This window comes from Panthera pardus, unplaced genomic scaffold (genome assembly GCF_024362965.1).
Source record: "Panthera pardus isolate Hobbes unplaced genomic scaffold, ASM2436296v1 HiC_scaffold_13, whole genome shotgun sequence".
NCBI classification, from domain to species: Eukaryota; Metazoa; Chordata; class Mammalia; order Carnivora; family Felidae; genus Panthera; species Panthera pardus.
Genome location: NW_026526688.1, coordinates 79,328,069 through 79,348,769, shown reverse-complemented (window position 1 = coordinate 79,348,769; position 20,701 = coordinate 79,328,069). Strand labels below are relative to the sequence as shown.

The 20,701-nt window shown below is 38.8% G+C and overlaps 1 protein-coding gene across 4 annotated transcripts in view; it reads left to right on the top strand.

Annotated features, from left to right (window-relative positions):
- The window catches only part of ARHGAP10 (Rho GTPase activating protein 10), a 321,716-nt gene that overhangs the window by 181,219 nt on the left and 119,796 nt on the right, over positions 1-20,701 (top strand). For all 4 annotated transcript variants that reach the window (XM_053901202.1, XM_053901200.1, XM_053901201.1 and 1 more), the window contains 2 exons: positions 9,675-9,749; positions 16,501-16,588. In XM_053901202.1, coding sequence (XP_053757177.1) covers positions 9,675-9,749; positions 16,501-16,588 — 163 coding nt within the window. The remainder of the gene's footprint in view (positions 1-9,674; positions 9,750-16,500; positions 16,589-20,701) is intronic.

Genomic DNA, 20,701 nt, shown 5'->3' with positions numbered 1-20,701 from the left:
TTTTTTTTTTTTTTTTGAGAGAGAGCATGAGCTGGTGGGGGGTGGGGCAGAAAGAGAGGGAGAGAATCTTAAGCAGCTTCTACACCCAGCATGGAGCTTAACGCTAGGCTCACTCTCACAAACAATGAGATAGTGACCTGAGCTGAAATCAAGAGTTGGACACTTAACCAACTGAGCCACCCACGCACCCAGAGAGGTCAAGTTTTGAGTGTCAAAAAGTCTTGGCAGGTGGATGGTGAGGGAAGAAAATAATGGGGGACAAAGGGCAGAATATTTGGGGATCTTTGCCTTTAGAGAATATGAGGAAAAAGAATAATTAAGGAGACATAGCACAGTTACAGGGTCAGAGGAGAACCCAAGACAGTGTGGTGTAAAGGAATCCAGAAGAGGGGTAATTTCAAAGAGGAGGAAGTCATACCTGTGTCACCTGCTCTACAAAGTTCAGGGAGGAGGAGGACCAAAAAAAACCATTTAAGGACTGGGAAGCAAGAAGCTGGAGAATAGCCAGGCTGTACAGGTTGTACTTCTCACAAGAACCCTAGGAGACAATGGTATTTTCCATTTTCCATGAGCATCTGAAGCCAAGAGACATGATTTGACTTGTATAAGTCTCAGCTAGAAGGCAGACTACAACTCAAATCCAAGGCTGAGTTTTTAATGCTGGTGCTCTCAACATCAATGAACACGAGGAGATGGAGACCATAGGCTGATTTCGGAGGATGCTGGAGATGAACAATATAATACAGACAAATACTTAAAGAATAGATGAAGTGTGAAACTGTAGAGAGTAGGAAAGGGAAGCTGGGAGGGAAGACTTAAATGTCATAATCTGAAGTGCTCCTCCAGACTTGAGATGAAGCCATTCTAAAGTCATACCTTCTTCTTTCCATACTGGCTCCATCATGGACCTTTGAAGGGGCACCATCAGCCCAAGAAAGATTTATCCCCTTTGCTGAGAATCTATGTAATACCTTGGAAAGTCTCTTTGTAGAAAACATAATGTCAGTGTGGAATCTGCATCTGACAGTATTTAAAATCCTAATAACAAATGGCATTTTATATTTTCTGAGTATTTCATATATTCTAGCTCACACAGTCCCTACAAAACTCAGTAGGTGGTTGAGATCTATCTTGTTTCTGAGGGATCTGTGGCATGGAACGTTAAGGGTAAACCTGCCACAGTTCACACAGCCTATAAAGTGGCAGAGCTGGGATTCAGAACCGGGTCTCCATACTCAACGTCAGAATTCACCCATGGCAGGAGAGTAAGGTGAGAGGAAGAGTTGGTTGACAACTCAATTTAGTGGTAATAGGGGAGCTGAATTCTGCTAGGAGGCCCAGGGACTGTGACACACTCCTTTCCCCAAGGTTTACACTGAGAGGAAAGACCGAAGGGCACATTGAATGAGTGGTAGATCTGTTAGATGTGGGACAGAAAGACATCAGACCTTGAGAGAGTTTGGGGCCCTGAATGTTATTAATGGAAGAGGAAACTTCCTGGTAGTCAGTAGTTTCTCACTAGCCCTGCTGGAGGCTGCCTGCCCACTGGCTTGGGTGAATTTATGCCAGAAATAGCAGCAAGTCTAGGGGTTGTCTGGTCCGAAGCAAAAATGCTTTCCTCTCATGTGGGCTAGCTGCATGGAATGCTGGGAATATACAGTCTATTCTGACCCTAATACCAAGGTAGCAGCTAATAAACCAAAAACCCTTTGTATTTGTGACTTGGAATGAAAGAATGAGTCTTAGAGTCAAGTCTAGATGTGTCTGAAAAGTCCTGGAATAGGAACTTCATCACAAAAATACTGGTTTAGACCTGGAATTGGGTATTTGCCTTGTACTTTGTCCCTACTTTTCACTTATGCTGGGATGGGATGCAGTAATGAAAGTGATATGACAGGCAGACTCAGTGGGCACAGCTGCCCTCATGCACCAAACTGTTGGAGTTCTGAGCTCTCTGGTTGGTTGGGTATAGGAAGATCATGTGAATGAAATCATGAGACCTGTCCTCAAAGTGCCTGCTGGTGAGGAGGCTATCCGTTGTAATACAGAAGTGGGTTAATCTAAAAAGAACATGTAGAGGCCAACATGAAAGTGGAAGCAAGACTTCATAGGAAGGAAAAGTGCAGAGTAGTTCCTGACACATAGTAACTGTCAATAATATTTTTATATCTGCCGCCCAAATAATCATCATCCAGGGGAGAAATTCCAAACGTTATCAGTGAACAGAAATGTCATATTTTCTGTGAGCCATTCATATTGAATAAATTTTGACACTCACCATGTGCTTTATTTTATAAATTAGGTTGTAGACTTAGGGCAATTTGTATGTGTAGTGTACCTAGCTGTTTTGATACTAATTTTGAATCTTATGCTCAATTAAAGTTTGTAATAGTGCTTGGTATGTGAGGCTCATGCACTTTACACACGGTGTGTCCTTTGATTTCCATGACAATCCCATGCCATCATTAACCTCATTTTTCAGGTAATGAAGCTGGGGCAGGGAGAGAATGAGTGACTTGCCAGGTTGTACAACCAGGAGGTGGTAGAGTTGGAAGTTTCCAGGATATGAGTAACCTTAACTTGTAATAATTTATATCTTACAAATTTAACAAAGATGTGTTTACTGAATATGCTTTTTTTTTAAAGTTTATTTATTTATTTTGAGAGAGAGAGAGAGCGAGCATGCACAAATGGGAGAAGGGGCAGAGAGCTAAAGAGAGAATCCTATGCAGGCTCCACGCCATGAGCACAAAGCCTGATGTGGGGCTTGATCTCATAGACCATGAGATCATGACCTGAGCCAAAATCAAGAGTCAGATGTTTATCTGACTGAGCCACGCAGGTGCCCTTACTTTTTTTTTTTTTTTTTTTTTTTTTTTGAAGTGAGGGGACTAAGATGTCCAGTATCTTGGAAGGTAGTCTTTGTGTATGAACCTGTTTATTTTTGTGTAACTCAGTGCAGTGGATAGTCTGGAAAGTGCTGATTGTATTTACACAGACATGTAAATAGAATGTTTATTGGGGATTAGTTATAAATATACGTAAAGGACACATTATCAAATCTTTGTCATTTACCTATGACCTGAAGCAATATTCATGAGCCTCATCATTTGCTATTTTTGGAGTCACCTTTATAGCATTTCGTTCTTAGCCTTGTTGCTGGGTTATTTTCTCATAAGCTTTTCCTAATCATTTTACGTATAGTGCTTTCTTCCTTTTATTTTCAAGACCCACTCCAGGTTAGTTAATATTTATAATTGTATATAAATGTATTATTATAAAACATTTACAATTATGATTGATATTTATGCATAAAATTGTGTGTTCATTACATAGCTCAAAGGAGAATTTGTCTTTGCAGTGCTGGTGGGATATATAAACAAATTTGCATTTATGCGTGTGTGTGTGTGTGTGTGTGTGTGTGTTTATGTGTGTGGGCTGTATTACTGATGACATGTGGCAGACTTTTGGTGTAAATCTTGTGAATATGAACCTGACCATTGACAACCTTTCATCCCTGTTGTAGACAGACAAAAGTGCAAATAAATGATTCAGTCCTGCCACAAATATTGGTCAATTATCTCATTCCATGCCAAACACTCTACTGGTTACTAGATGAGAACTGACTGAATGTTAGTTTATGGACCCATAACATATGGTCACTGATTTCTGTAGAATCATATACCTGGATAATTTTTTAAAATAATTTTGTACGTATCACCATCAAAGGTCTAAGTTTCATTTTGAGTCTTATTCCTTTATAATGTTATATTTGTCTTTTCTAGTTACAAATAACCTTTTCTGTCTCTTTTTATTTTCTTTCTATATCCTTTTACTAATCACTTATCAACTTACGAATGACTTATTCAGTTTATCTATTAATTTATCTGATTCACTGGTTAAATGTATACCATGTACTGAGGATCATGCAAGATATTAAGAGTCCCTGAGTTATCAAGTATGGGTTCTGTTCCCGAAGCCAGAAAGGAAAGATGAGACGTTGTGGCTGGGTTGGTTGCTCTCTCCCAAGTTGCTCTTTCTTTTAATTTTAATTGTCTTTTAAATTTTATTGTGTCTTCACTGTATTCTACCTCAGTGCTTAAAATATAAGTACACGATAATTTTTATGAAATTAATAGGAATTTAAATGTTACACAATGTCTAGCCTGTTATTGCCTCATTTATTTCCAAATTCTCCTTCTTTCTGTTCTTCATTGACCTTTCCTGTGTGTGTGTGTGTGTGTGTGTGTGTGTGTGTTGATTACCTGTCTTCTCTCTTCTACCTCCTTTACTCTAAATGCCACTTCCTGTTGTTTTCTTCTTACGCAACAAATTTTTTTACCAGTTGTGGCCATGTTAGCCTTTGCCCCCACCTCTGTTGTTTAACTGAATTTAGCCACCCTCTTTGGCTTTATTTTCCTTTTGTATCTAATTCTTTTATTGTTCCAGAGCATCTTATTTTCTCTTTTGCTTCTCTAGCCCACCTGCCAGGGCCTCTGAGTGCCCACTGGTGTTAGGTAGTTTTGTGGAGTGGAATAGACTGGTTCTGGCAGCATCGTCTGGGTTCCAAGAGGGAGACTGTGGGGCAGAGATGATGATGAAAGTTGACTCATTTCCTTTTTTGACTTTCTCCTCGAGAAAGATGTGGCTGGTACTCAGTGACAGGACTGTGTGAGATTGGAGGAGACAGGCGGTGGGAAGTAAGACACGTTTGATTTCACCTTGTCCACTTTGCCCAGGGACAGCTGTCATCAGCTGCTCATCACTGTAATGGAGAGCACTTGCCCTCCTGATCAGAAACAGCCTTATTTGTTAAAAGAAAAAAAAAAAAAAAACAAAAATAAAACTATAGCACTTTGACCAGATGAAAAATTTTTGTTAAAAGTTAAAAAGTGTTGTAGTAATAACATCAGGGAATATTGCTACCCGAGAAAAATCGTAGTAAGTTGGATATTTTAACTTTGTTTTTAGCTCCTAATTATAATGTCTGTTTTGGCCCAAGGCCAGTCTCTACCTGTAGTTCCATATTAATTCCAAGACCCTAGCCATATCTTTTTTGTACTCAACTATTCCACGTGAGGCACCATGAAAGCTATTAAAAACGAAACCCAAGATTGACCTAGTATCTTTCCATGTCTCTGTGTATTTGGAAAGAGAAGGTGGAACACAGGTCCTCAATTCTTAATCTGAAAATCATGAGGTTGGATGTGTTTTAGAAAGCGTATGGGACGTAAGGTATACTGCATGTCACATCTCCAGATGTGTGGACATACTTTTAACATAGTTAATTAGGAGTATTCACACTGAGCAGGGGAATATACAAACGAAGTAATCTGATGTCGGGTCAAGCATTCAGACTTTGATTTTGGGAATTGTGAATAAGAGATTGTGGGCTTGTTTTAAAATGTATTCAAGTGTTCGGAGGAATCAATTATGAGTCATGTTCAGGAAAAGGGAATATCAACTGTAGGCTGGTGTTAGACAAGGTGGGATTTTATCTGGTTTTGAAGGTCTGGATGGGATTCAATTTGCTCACTGTTGAACCTCTGGCAGCTAGAACGGCACCTGGCACATATTTGATGAATAAATATTTGACAGATGAGTAATTTGTGGAGAGAAGGCGGAAGAACATTTCTGTCCGAGGAGATGACCTGGAGGGAGGAGTGAAGGGAGTGAATTTGGTGACTTGTGGGTGACAGTTCGGGGTTTGCTCTGGTTGAGGTGAATACTCCACAATAAATGTGGGTAGGTGAGGTAGGGCCCATTGTAGATACTTGTGTATTTATGCCTTACCTACTACTTCAGCAGAGGAATCTAGACTGGATCTGAGTGATGGCTTACTCTTAAATGGGGATGGCAGAGAATTTAGATAATCAGTGTGGTTTGAAAAAGGAAAAGAAAAAGAAAAAATGATGTTCAGAATGAATTATAGTCGTGTGTGCTTCCCTACAGGGGTGTCTTAATAAATATGTGTGTATAAAACTCAAGACTGTGTTGAAGAAGCAGAGATGAGTCTGAATGTGAAGAAATTGTGCACATTGACCTAGTGAATTAGGAAAGTGACAGAGGAAGTCAAAGAAAATTTCCAAATTCTAATACGTGGTGATTAGAAATAGTGACTCCTTGGGCTGATGGGGTGCCTGGGTGGCGCAGTCGGTTAAGAGTCCGACTTCAGCCAGGTCACGATCTCGCGGTCCGTGAGTTCGAGCCCCGCGTCAGGCTCTGGGCTGATGGCTCGGAGCCTGGAGCCTGTTTCCGATTCTGTGTCTCCCTCTCTCTCTGCCCCTCCCCCGTTCATGCTCTGTCTCTCTCTGTCCCAAAAATAAAAAAAATAAAAAACGTTGAAAAAAAAATTTTTTAAAGAAATAGTGACTCCTTGGGCTGAAAGGGGAAAATGTGGAAGAGAAGCTGGAGAGACTGATAAACTCACTCATATGACTTGGCATAAGGATTGGTTCCTATTCTTCAAATGTATTTATTTGTTGTCTTTTAAATGATATGTGTATGTTCAGAGATATAAAGTATGTTTCAGTTTTCTTAATTCAGACCTTTTTAAGGATGTTGTAACAAGAAACAAAATCCTATATGACGTGTGTGTGTTACATGCTGTTTCTAAGCTGCTTTTATATGAGGTTTATTTAAATTTCATCTTAAAAATGTAGAAACTGTGTTGAGTAGCATCAATTCCCCCTTGCACCTTTCATTATGCATTAGCAATTAACTCAGCTTCTCTCAGGTTGATGAATTTGAACTTGATCAATTATCTGATAGTAATTACAAGCACAGAGTGATGATTATTGCTGAGGTAACATTCTTATTTCATTTCTTTGTGCATTTCAGGCATGTCTCAAAGATGCACGTTTGCCTGACTGCAGAATATGACTTGCTCTTTTGGCTTCTGGCACCGAGGTCAAACTATTTTAGGTTTTTTAAATGGAGTAGTATTGAAAAACAGTCCTGTGATATTTTAAACTCTGGACATGGCCTTCTGGCTTCTAGGAGAAGGAAGGAATGAGGCCCAGTCTTTTCTCCCGTAGCAGGCTCAAAATCTGATTTTTGTGTTTCTTGACAATTTCCTTTCTTTTTTATCAACTCCTGGCAGGGCTGACCTGAATTTGTTTCCCTCTCTTGGAGTCAGTGAGCTTCCCCATCAGGAAGGTGCATCTCTGCTGCTTTGATTCTTTAGCATTCAAAGCATCTTTAGAACAGATATGTGTAGACTGAAGGGCTGGCCTTTGCTCTTCTGGTTCTTTGAGCTCTGTTGAGATAATTGAGAGACAAGGTGTATGTGTTTGCTTGGATTGCCATAATAAAGTCCCACAAACTGGGTGGCTTATACAACAGAAATGTATTTTCTCAGAATTCTTGGGGCTAGAAATCTGAGGTCCATGTGTCAGTAGGTTGGCTTCTTTGGAGGGCCCCTGTCCTTGGTTTGTGGGTGACTGGCTTCTCCCTGTGTGTGTCCCAACTTCTTTTTTTTAATGTTTATTTATTTTGAGAGAGAGATTTAAAAAATTTTTTCTTATTCTTGAGAGACAGAGAGTCAGACAGAACATGCATGGGGGAGGGGCAGAGAGAGAGGGAGACACAGAATTGGAAGCAGACTCCAGGCTCCCAGCTATCAGCAAAGAGCCTGATGCAGGGCTCGATCTCACAGACCACGAGATCATGACCTGAGTTGAAGTTGGACACTTAACTGACTGAGCCACCCAAGCGCCCCAAGGATTGGTTTCTTCTGAGGGCCATGGTTTGTGGGTGACCATCTTCTCCCTGTGTGTCCCGACTTCTTTTTTTTTTTGTAGGTGTTGATTTATTTTGAGCGAGAGAGAGCGAGCAAGCAAGCAAGGGAAAGGGGGAGAGAGAGGGAGAGAGAATCCCAAGCTGGCTCTGTGCTGTTAGTGCAAAGCCAGACATGGGGCTCCAACTCACAAACCACAAGATCATGACCTGAACTGAAATCAACACTTGGGCGCTTAACCGACTGAGCCACCCAGGTGCCCCCCCACCCCCCAACTTCTTATAAGAACATTAAACATACTGCTTTAGGACCTACCCTAATGACATAATTTCAACTTAATTACCTCCTTTAAAGACCTTATTTCCAAAGACGGTCAAATTCTGAGGGTAGTGAGGGTTAGGACTTCAACATAGGGATTTTGGGGGGATGCAAAATGTAGCATATACAAGACAAATGGGACATTTGAGAAGCTTAAAAAATTATTAAGGAGAAATAAATGAAAGGCAAAATAGAGAAAAGGAAAATGAAGACTTGCTTTTGCAAGGAGTGTGATAAGAGCTTTTATGTGTGCCATGCGTTACAATTGATAGTACATGTCTTGGTGTCGTCTCAATGTTTTCCCCCCACCAAACACAAAGTGCAAGGTGCTGTCCTTGATCTCAGATACATCATCGAGACTCAGAGAGGTCCATGATCTCAGAGCTCAGGAGTGACTGAGTCTTGACTGGAAGCCAGCCCTTCAGACCCTGTCTGGTCTTTTCATCACCCATGTTGAGTAGATGAAAAGAAAGTAAGCTCTCCTAGGCAAATTCCGTGGCTTTTTTGGTGTTGTTGTTGTGTTTGGGAAACTTTGGGGATTAGAGGCATCATCTTCTTTTCAACTAGTTGTGTTCTTGTTAGTTTTAACATTGGTTGTGCAGAAAACAAACACCTGCAGCAAGCTGCAACTCTTTTGAGAAGTCATGATTTTTCAAAGTCGTTATTTTATTATGAAAGCTTTCAAGCATAAAAAGAGTAGAGAGAGTGGTGCAGTGAACTCCCATATTCTTATGGCTCAGGCTCAACACTTAAGATTTTGGTAAAATTGCTTCATCTATCCCTTCTTTGCTCTTAAAGCAAATCTCAGATAGGTTCCTTTCACTCTTTTCAGTATGTACCTTAAAAAAAATAGGGACATTTTCTGACATACTCTTAATGTCACTCAGAATTTCCCAATTGCCTCAAAAATGCCCTTTTACAGTTGGTTTATTCAAATCAATATACTGTGTATATTGCCATGTATTCAATATACTAAATTCTGTTTGACAATATATTTTCTTGCCTTTATTTCTCATCTGTTGTGCCCAGAGATACTTTGTTTCCCCAGCTCTGCAGAGAGAGAATGCTGTGATTTGGCTCATTCTGATGTATATACTTTGTAGTAATGTTCCTTGGGAGTTTCAGAGCTCCTTGCTGGACAGTGCATGTAACAGCTCTTAACCAAAAACAAAAACAGTTCTGCCTTAGTTTTGAATGGATTTCCATGGCCTTAAAGAATCATCTAAATAATGATTTTCTTTCTGTGTACTAAGCACCATGTTATTTTTTAAAAGGCTGAACTTTTCAAGAAAAACAACGTGAAAGTTAGAATGCATCTTTACAAAATGCATTGGTACACATGAGTACTACTTAAGGAACTTATTTCATTAACATTGACTCATTACATTTTGTGCACATGGAACACTGTTTTTATGAGATTATTTTCCAACCATAACTCATGAATACCAAGCTGCTAAAACAAGTTGGTAAACACTTGGTTTTGTCAAACGTTTATTTTTATAGTCAACAGGAATGCTGCTAATGTGAGTTAGCAAAGATTCTGAATACAATTGTTTGCTGACAGCTTTTAAAATATGACTTGTCTTATATTTTGCTAACACTTTGTCTCTTCCAATAGGTATAAATGACCAAGGATTGTACAGAGTTGTGGGGGTGAGTTCAAAGGTCCAGAGACTTCTGAGTATGTTGATGGGTATGCCTCTTTTCTAATCATTTTCCATGCATTGTTTGTTTATGTTCATTGACTTTACAACTTAATATTTCATAGTAACATACAGCACACTTGGGTGCCTCGATGAGTTTTCTCCTGAGCAGAGGTAGTTGATTCTGAGAAGTAGATTAGTGTTTGTCTCAGCACAGATTTCCACTCCCTCTTACCTTGTGTTCCATTTCTTAGTAAATGGGGGGAAAAAAAGAAAAGAAAAGAATGCAGCTCATGGGTGAATGTCGTCTTGTGCTTGCTTCTCACAGGAAAGTAGCAGCCAGGCCTCTGTGATTTGCATGGCTTCCAAATTGCCCATCCAGAGTCTTGACAGTACATTTGGTTGGACAAGACCACTGGGACTCACTCATTTTTATGTTGCTTCCAAAACTGTCACTTGACAGCAAGGATCCGATTCTTGGGGACTCATTGGTATTCACAGTGGCTTGTTCGTAGTTTGCACCAGGCTCTTCTCCAGAACCATGCATGCTCCATCTGTGCTGATAACACAGTGTTCTTTGGCATCACAGACTAGAGGAAGCCAGCAAGTGAATTCATTTCATTACCCCAGACATTGCGTGAATGACAAAGCGCTTTTACATGACACGCCGCTGTCGGTTCGGTGCCACCTGTAAGGTGTCCTGCCTCTCTCCCTGCCCCAAAGCTGGCTGCCTCTTGAGGAGTGATGATAACTCATCAGGCTTGAGGGCCTGTATGTCAAACCAATCTGTCATTTTGACCTTGCTAAATATTAATTAACTTGATATCTCACTTTAATTAATCAGTATTAACAATGCCCTCAGGTATGCTGTAGATGCATTTAAAACCTGTCTGCATCTTAAAGCATTGTGGGAAGGACTCGTTTTTAGGAAGCATAAACCAAGATGAATAAAATCAACTGACATGTTACAGATAGGATTGCTTGTTTGGCTGTATTTGAATTAAGGATTTAATAAGCAATAACCTTTTTTTAGCTATTAACTGCAGGAAGAATTGCCCATCATCAGTTGGAGAGCTGTCTTAGAATACATTCGCTTTCATGAGCTGTTTTCATTTTCTGCCTCTCTGGTTTAACTTGGGTGTGCAATTTTGGCAGTCAGATTTTCCTTTTTACCATTAGTGGTCTCCAAATTAAATAGACTCAGGTTGCCAGTGGTTCAGTAGCAGCTGGAAGAGTTTAATGGGGCTACAGCATCTGCTTTTAGTTAATTTTAAAATTAGAAACACTTCGCTCATTTCCAAGATGGTGTAATAATGATTAGAATTGGAAGGCTGTTGGTATCAGAAGGGGATATTTTGGCTGAAAGGCACACTTTGGCAGTAAATTGGTCCTAAGGATCCCAGCATTATTTTTATTGTCTTCTTGTTCGTGTTCAAGGGAAGTTCAAACAAGGGTGTCTCTGTGGTCACGGGGAAGTGTTAAGCTGTCTCAAAATTTGTTCTTAATCTCATAAAATCCCTCTTGATCTGTATCCCTGAACTAAGGTGGTAGTTTCCTCTGCTCATGGGAAATGTCTCAAGATAATCCTGTACTGGCAAGGTGTTTTAAAATATCTAAACCCTCAAAAATTCATGACCTGGAAAACTGTTTTCACTTTCCATGAGACTCAGAGCAGAGAAGTCTAGGATACAAGCGCGATACAACCTAATTTCAGCTGCTGACAAAGGAAATTTGTTTTCCCAAGAAGCATTTCTTCAGGAAGTTGAAGAATTGATGAGAGGGATGACACTGACTTGATTATTTCCTTGTAAAGGGGGGTTGGGCACTACCACAATAATTATTTTACAATAATTCCTAGTATGAAATTGAAGATGGTCAATCACAAACTTTGGATTTTTTTTATTAGGATTAATACTGCTTTCTTGTTACTTTGTTACCAACTCAAACTTTAGGTCTTTACAAAATAGATTTATTCACTGAATCTTAATTTAAAATTCCCTTAAGATACCTTTTCCCTTCTATCCCATTCACTAAGTGTTCAAATAAATAATTTATACCTCTTCCAAAAAAAGGATTTTAAGAGTTCTGTGCAGTTGTGTATACCCTATCCACTGGACATTCTTTCTTTCCATCTTATCTCACCTCCCTATGTTGTTCTAGGGTTCTATATCTTAAAGAGAAAGAAAACACCGGATGAGTCTGCCAGATTTTTAGCTTTGCTCTTTTAGACCAGTGTCCCCACTCTCCCTGCCCCAGGAGTTCTGATGATTTTTCCCATTTGGTATTAGGCAATTAATTATTCATTTTTTGAGAGAGAGTGCAGGCAGGGAAGGGGCAGAGAGAGAGGGGGACAGAGGATCTGAAGCGGGTTCTGTGCTGACAGCAACAAACCCGATGTGGAACTCAGGAACCGTGAGATCATGATCTGAGCCAAAGTTGGACACTTAATGGATTGAGCCACCCAGGTCCCCAGTATGAGGCAGTTATTTTTTTAAGTTGCTATTCCTCCAGTAATGTGTATTTCAAATTTGGATTTTTCAAAGTACAATTTGTTTGTATTGAATTTTTCTTTGTAGAGATGAGAAATAATCCATTTTTTTAATGTCTGAGAAAAAATTCCAAGGCATTTAGTATTTTTGACAAGAACTTCTGTTTACTTGGTTCTTTAGTTCTTGAGAACTAATTATTTACTTGGATGTGTTTCTATTACTGCCATTTTTATATAACGTGTGTATTGTTTGTTTGAAATGTTTTAAGTATTTACTCTTGTGTAGAAGTTTGTGATGATTTCTAAAGAAGGGATGAATGCTTAGTATCTTCCATGTTTTCTTCACTTGTTGGTATGTTTTCACTCTTCATATTTAAGATTAAAATAAAAATCTTTCTTTCCATTCTTCTTCTCTCCCCATTTTCTTCTCCCCCACACCCCTGTTTCCTCCACCCCTTTCTTCTCTCCTCTGCCAAGAAGGAGTACGAATGGCAGTTGACCACAGAAAGTCCTCTAAATAGACATGTCATATCTACTCCTCCAGGTCAGGTCAGGTGATGGGAGTTGTTGTCTTAGTTGTCTTCTATCCTGGGAGCCAGAAGGTAGTGCTCAGCTCTCTTTCCCTGGACCACACTTCTTAAGTTTAAAAAAATATATATATATATAAATATAAATATAAATATATATATATATATAAATATAAATATATATATATATAAAAAATCACACACACATACATAATATATACATATATGTATATATGTATATATACACACATACATACATACAAAGTCCAACTGAGCAATTGTCTTCCTCCCCTTTTCAGGTGTTTTTCTTCCCCTTTTGCTCTAACAGAGGGCACACACACATAGACATGTAACTTTGTAAAAGTTTTATGTTTGTTTTTTACGTAGTAGCTTTAGAGCCCTTGGGGAGGGAAGGGAGAAATACCGGATGAGGTGTGTTTGGGTGAGTCATGGATTTTTAGTAAATGGGGTGAGAATGTAGCAGGTTAATTACAATAGTTATTGGCAGGTTAGAACTCAGATGGGTTAGAGTTGTCAGTGTTCTCCCACTTCGCCACTGAAGAATGAAAACATCAGAGCAGGGAGGGGAAATTATAAGAAAATGTGGTGGCAGCTTAAGTGTGTTGGTGAATTTGGTGGTTATTTCTAAATTTAACTTGCAAAATAGGTAGGATTTTATTTTTAGGCACAGAACCATAGGAAACAAGAGATACAACTAACTTGGAAGTTTTACTCAAAAAAATTACCTTACTTGTTTGTAAGACAGCTTTTTCATATACATTGGGGAAAACAAAGTAAACTAATATAGGTGAAAATTTTGATTTTGGATTTATAATGTATATTCTCAAAATTCATTCAATCAGTGTGCTCCTTCAAGTACTTTAATTTAAAGTGGGGCCCAGGTCAATTTTTGGAATATTGCATTTAGGTGCTTTGCATTTAGGTGGGGCTGAAAATTTCCAGTTTCAAAAAAAAAAATACTGGTTACGTAATTATGAAACATTCACCCAAATAAACAGTTAACTGTTTGTATCTGTGCTTGTTAGTTTTAACTAGTACATAAAGGTGTTGTCTCTTAGTCAATAAGGGAGCAAAATCCCTTCCTTATTTACAGTAGAATGTATATTCTGATTGAACACTCAAATGCATTTATAAGTTTGAAACCCAAATAAGTTATTAGCAAATTTACCTGGTCCCAGTGCATCCACTGATTCTAAAGAACTGCTAGGTATGATTGAGTTATTTGAAAACAGTACAAATTTAATAGGGGATTAGTACCATAGACACTATGTAGTCATTAGCCTCTGATGTGACAGCTACTTTTTATTCCATGAATTCAAAGGGTGGCTTACTTTTCCATAGAAAGGCTATGATTCTCGAAATATAGAATGATAATTTGGTAGAAAGATGAAAATAAAAGATTTCCTTTAGAAGCCTCCTGGATTTTAAAATGCTGATTTGCCGGGAGCGAATTGATTGAAAATGTTATCTGACTTGTACGTTAAAATGAGATTTAAATAATTGATTTAATGAGAGAGAGAATATTCAGTTACTGAAGTAATGGGTTGGCAAAGCCTTTAGAACAGAATTATTTAGTCCCAGTTATAAAGGATTGCACCTTTAATCAGGGTGCTTAATTTGATTTCTTGAATGTATCTGTGGCTCGTCTGACAAGCTTGGTAACAAATGAGTTCTGAATTGTAGGAACTGATCAAAATGTAATCAGTGTCAATTGCCATTGTTGTAGTTTATTGCATGTTGCTGTCAGTTGCTGTAATCAAGAACTGTTGAAGTGCTTTAAAAAGTCTCCAGACTTTTGAGTAATTGACTTCATATGTATGATGTTATGGCTGTGAAATAACCATCACTTCCTGTTTTACTTTGTTTCTGGAAAGTTTGAGAATAGCATAGTTTGAGATAGGTGAGTTGTCACCTATCCTTCCTCATGCCCAAGCCTAAAGTTTTTTAAGTGACATGCCTGACTGAATGCAGTGGTCCTGTTCTGACAGGCTTTTCTTTTTAGTTCCTTTAAAGAGGAAATACTAACAAGATGTTTCCTCCCCTATATAGATAAATACAGTGTAAGAGAGGGGGAAAAAAGTCTGAAACAACTAGTTTTCTTGGCTCTTGGTTGAAACATCATTCTGGAGTGAGGGAGAAATCAAGTCTTTTCCTGGAATGTCTGATTTTTTCCTTTAGATGATGGGGTGTAGAAAATGAGGCAAGTTTCTACTGATTGTTTAATATCTGTCATCATAACCCTTTTACTACACTTCCCTTTGAGTAGGAACCACCACTGAATGCTTATACTTTTAGTGACTCGGTTGTGGTAATTGCCTACTCATTTAAACAAGGTACACATTGCTTATTTGCTTTGCTACTCTTTGTAGTTCTGTGAGAGTGTTTACATGATCGCTGTTTTGGAGATGAAAACCTGGAGTTCAGACCGGTGTGGATGTGACTTGGTTTGAGTGGTGTGGCTGCTTAGGGTGGCCGTGAGGATTTAAGCCCAGGTTTGTGAGAACATGCTGCACTCACTCCTCTCTGGTGCCAAGCCGCAGTTGAGTACAGTAGCCCAGCCTTGTAAGGATCAAGATGCCACCATGTGCAGAGTGCTGGCCTTTCCCTTTCTGTTTCCCACCATCGTTTCCTTTTATTTCAACCAAGACTCCTTTCTTCCCTTTAATTTTTATTTATTTTAAATTTTTTAAAATATTTTAGTTTTGAGAGAGAGAGTGAGTGAGTGAGTGAGCAGGGGAGGAGCAGAGAGAGAGAGAGAGAGAGAGAGAGAGAGAGAGAGAGCGGGCTCTAGGCTCCCAGCTGTCAGCACAGAGCCTGACACGAGGTTCAAACTCACGAACCTCAAGATCATGACCTGAACAGAAGTTGGACGCTTAACTGATGAGCCACCCAGGCCCCCTCATTTCTTCTTTTGTGGAATTTACTGTCTCCTTTCCCCTCCCTTGTTTGTTTGTTTGTTTGTTTGGTTAGCCATACATCTTTTTCTGTAGAGTTTTTTAGCTATTTGAAAGGGCATCTGGAAGAAACACATCATTAACACCCTTTCGGGACAAAGAAAACTAGTTTTAGTTAGAATGAATGTCAGAAACGTTGCACAGAGGCTTCCAATAAATATTTCTTAGATGAATGTATAAATTACGATGTTAATGTCAAAGTTGAGTTTAAATTTATGTATTACCATATTGCTATTTTGGTTAATCATGCATTAATCTTCAGAAAGATAATCTGTTGAGTCCAGATCTTAGAAGCGTGGGACCAGACTTCCTGTCCTTTCTTCCCACTGACTTGTCATTTTGCCATTAACAGGGCTGCCTGTTTCCCTTGTCATAACACAGTGTGATAACAGTAATGCCACCTGAAACATGGTAAAATGTATAGATACTGTAGATGCCACATGCCCCAAGCCCTGACTATGGAGTAGTGTCTTTAATAATAGAATAACTACCACCGTGGCAGTCATCACAGCTGTGTATGCTTTGTAGTTGTGAATATTGAAATGCCTACTGTGCCTAGGTCTTCCCTCCTCCCAGCCCCATCTTATCCTGTTACCTTGATCTTCACTATGGATTTTCCGAAGTTGCTTACAAATGTCTAATAATAGAACATGGCTTATAATAGAAGAAATTTTGTACATTTTTATAAGGACTCCCAGAATTAATTATTTGTGGTTTGGCCATTTAAAAATGGAAGCTTTGTGAGCCAGTCAAGAAGACCTTTGGATGTCCAAGGTTTTAATTATTGTTTTCTTGCCTGCTTGCTCACCAGATGTAAAAACATGCAATGAGGTGGACCTGGAGAATTCTGTAGATTGGGAAGTGAAGACAATAACAAGTGCCCTGAAACAGTATTTGAGGTAAGCTCCTCTCAGTAACAGGAGGGAGGCGTGGGCTCTTGGGTATCTAACACGCGGTAGATGCCAACGCTGCCTGGAGATCTCGATCATTGAGTTCAACCTTACAGAACAGGAGGACATTCATGATGGATCTGTGTCTCTGAAAGTGCCATCAGTAGTAGTTGAATGTCTGTTGTTAGGTAAATTGCAAAACAGAATCGGAAAAGACAAAAGTGTGTGAAGTAGATGTCTATTGTAGATGGGACTTTTGGGAATTAAATGTTATGAAGCAATGAGGAAGAAGCCCATTTATCAATTTTTATTGAACCTTTTATTTATGTTTTAGGCTACAATGAAGAATTTTTTTTGGTTTAAATTTAAACCATTGAATCTAGGGGCGCCTGGGTGGCTCAAATGGTCAAGCTTCTGACTTGAATTCGGCTTAGGTCACAATTTCACGGTTCCGTGAGGCTGGGTGCCACATCATTCTCTGCTCTTGCTTTCTCTGTCTCTTTCAAAAATAAATAACCTTAAAAAATGATAAACCGTTGCACCTAGAGGCTTATAATGATAACACATAAACACAAAGCTATTTTTAAAGAAGTTTATTTGAGGTTTTAGGATAAACTTAAGTTTTGCATTTATTACAGAAAATATTTAGGACCAGAGTTAGAATAGGGCTCAGCATCTCTATGGGTGATTACCCTTTTTATAAAGAAGAAAGGAACTTAATGATAGAAACCTTGAGGTTAGATGAAGAACAATACAAAGTGAGTGAAAGAATGAAAAAAAATTATGATCGTAATTCTTTTTTTTATTTTTGAAAGTTTATTTATTTATTTTGAGAGAGACAGAGCGTGAGTGGGGGAGGGGCAGAGAGAGACTCCTAAGCAGGTGCCATGCTGCCGGCACAGAGTCCAATGTGGGGCTCAAACTCAGGAAACTGTGAGATCATGACCTGAGCCGAAACCAAGAGTCAGATGCTTAACTGACTAAGCCACCCAGGTGCCCTACGAATGTAATTATTTTATTTTATTTTATTTTATTTTATTTTATTTTATTTTATTTTATTTTATTTTATTTCATTTTATTTCATTTTATTTCATTTTATTTTCATTTTATTTATTTATTTTTTTTAGTGTTTATATTTGAGAGAGATAGAGACAGTGTGTGAGCAGGGGAGGGAAAGAGGGAGATACAGAATCCGAAGGAGGCTCCAGGCTCTGAGCTGTCAGCACAGAGCCTGATGCGGGGCTCGAACTGAGGAGCTGTGAGATCATGACCTGAGCTGAAGTCGGTTGCCCAACCGACTGAGCCACCCAGGTGCCCCGACCCACGACTGTAATTCTTATGCTGTGGTTCTGTTGGGGATTTTAATAGCAAATGGCTTTGCTCCCCTAGTATCGTTTCTTTTTAACCAACACATAGGATCGTGTTTCAGGTAGATAGTATTTGGGTTTGAATGAGCACATAGAATGAAATGTTACTGTATAATTTATATGTCGAGTAGTTCATCTATTTGAAAAACTCCAAGTCTGTGCAACCACAGACAGTTAAGTATACTGAATCCTCATGGCTCCATTATCCTGCTTCTGAAGTTACCAACACTCTACCCTTCTTGTTTCTTCAGTCTCCCTACCTGCTACTTTTTTTGGATACTATTTGAAAGATTTTCTAAACCACCCTATTGCTTCCCCCCTAAATATTGAAGTATATACTTAGAAAAAGATAAGGACTTAAAAAAAGAGTGTAGAAAGGCAAAAAAAAAAATAGTTAACATACCCAACAAAATTAATACCATCTAATACTCAGTCCATGTTTGAATTTTCACTGATTTATTTTCCAAAAGGTCTTTTTATATTTACTTAAATTCCGACAGGGTTTGAGTAATGTCAACACATTTCATTTGATTGATGTGTTTTAAGTCACTTTTAATCTGCATAGTCTCCTTCCTCTGCACAGCTTTCTTCCTCAGCGTTTTCTTGTTTGTTTGCTTATGAACCTGGGTCATTTTTAAATAGAATTTTCTACATCTTAGGGCAGGTTGTGTCATGGTGTCATTTAACATGTTTCTCTAGCCATCATATTTCCTGTAAACTAACAGTTAAATCTATAGGCTTTATTAGATCCAGGTTAGGTTTTTATAAAAAAAATGATTTATTGCAAGAATACAGTATAGTGGTGGCATATTTTTCCTGTATTATATCAGGAGGCCTGTGTTATCTGGTTGTCCCACTTTTTAATGAAATTAAAATTTATCAGTGGGTTCAGATGTGTATTACCTATTTTTGAGTGTTTTATTTCGACAAGATATTTTTAACCACTGTTTAATTTTTTCCCTTAAAGTATTAAGTACATAATTGCACTTAATATCCCTAATTGATAAAGGGATAAAATTAAGGCTAAACCTATGTGCTTATGGCTGTCTTCCTATCTGCCACCGATGGTGACTAACTGGCTTGGATGAGAATTATGGACAAAATTAATCTCCTTAGCTCCCACCTTGGGATTAGAATGTAAGCTTCCTGAGGATAGGCACCGTATGTGTCTTGTTCATTGCAGTGTCCCCAGCATCTAGAGCTGTACCTGTCACTCAGAGGCAGTGCTTCCTGACTGGGGAAATTTTGCATCCCCCAGGAGATACTTGGCAATGTCTGGAAATATTCTTGGTAGTCATGATTGCTGGAAAGGGGGTGCTACTGGCATGTAATGGATGGAGGCCAGTGATGGGCTGCTAAACATCCTACAGTGCAGGAGACAACCCACCCTTGCTCCCGTATGTACAAAACAGCAATAGTGCTGAGATTGAGAAAGCATGTAATAGATGGAGAGGGAGAGGGATATAAAAATACAATGAGTTGCATATGTTAACTTGATGTGCAAAGGATGCTGCCGCTCCAGGAGGGAGCTTTAAACCCATTTTACTGTTTGGTAAAATCATGGCTACTAGAGTTAAAGGGATTAACCAAGGTGACTCAGTTATTGGTGTGGAAACTAAGGGCAAAAATCCAGTTCTTTTGTAATAAATTGCATGTTTTTTTCTCTCTGTTCCACACCAGTTCTTTTTTTTTCCTTGTGGGATAAGTAGTTTAATAAACTTAGAGGATCTTTTTATTGAGTACCGTAAGTAAAATTTCTTTTTGGTTCTTGATACTTACTGAAGCTAGTCCCTTATCGCTCTTGGTCTTGTGTTGCTTTTTCTGCCTTTTTCTCTCTTTGCGTTGCTTTATCCTTTTGAATTCTGCTTTTAAGCAAACATTGCCTAGAGAACAACATTATGAGATGCTATTATTATATAACTTCACTCCTAACAATATACACAGTCTGCCTGAATGTGATAAAGTGATTATCATAAAATGGCAGATGCCTTGGGAGATTTTGAAACTTAGGTTGCTGTTCTTTCCCCTGTGTTATTTTTAGCAACTAAAAATGCAGTAATTAGGATTTAAGTAATACTTTTTCTCTGGTGGTGCACCAAATGGGAGAAAACAGAGTTTGTATTTTGGCTATCTGCTTATGGTCTGAGCATGTGCATTTCTTTCAGTACAAGAGGTAATAACAGCGTGATGGTCAAGAGCATGGTTGGAGCCAGCCTGCGTGGGTTGGAATCCCAGCTTTGTCACTGAAGGCGCCATAGCACAAGTCGAATATAGCTTTTCTCACCACAAAAGCTATTGCTCTTGAATTCTTCTCTACGCAAATAACCCAGCCATCATATTGGATGGGAGGCTGGAGGTGGAAGAAGGGAAATAGCCAAACCCCTCAAACACTAGGAGAGAGATAAAGATGTGCAGCACATACGTGTATGGCATCTCCCTTTTGCTTGTATTGACTTGAGGCAAAAATTCTTTACCTGAGTGTTTTAGAGGGTTGAATACCAGCTCTCTGAATGAGTTCCTATCTTTTCAGACCACAATTTAGATTTTCAGCAACGTGTTCATTACAATGGGTTCCCATTGTGAGGGGACAGATGAACTATTTTGTGAGGTTTTTAGTAAACTGATTTTACCCAGAGGGAACTTTTAAAGCCTGGAAACTAGAATGGAAGTTTTGGGGAAGAAAATGCCTGCTTAGATAAATATTATGATTTATGTTCTTAGATCCCAAGGGGTGGCAAAGAGAGGTAGCTCAAAA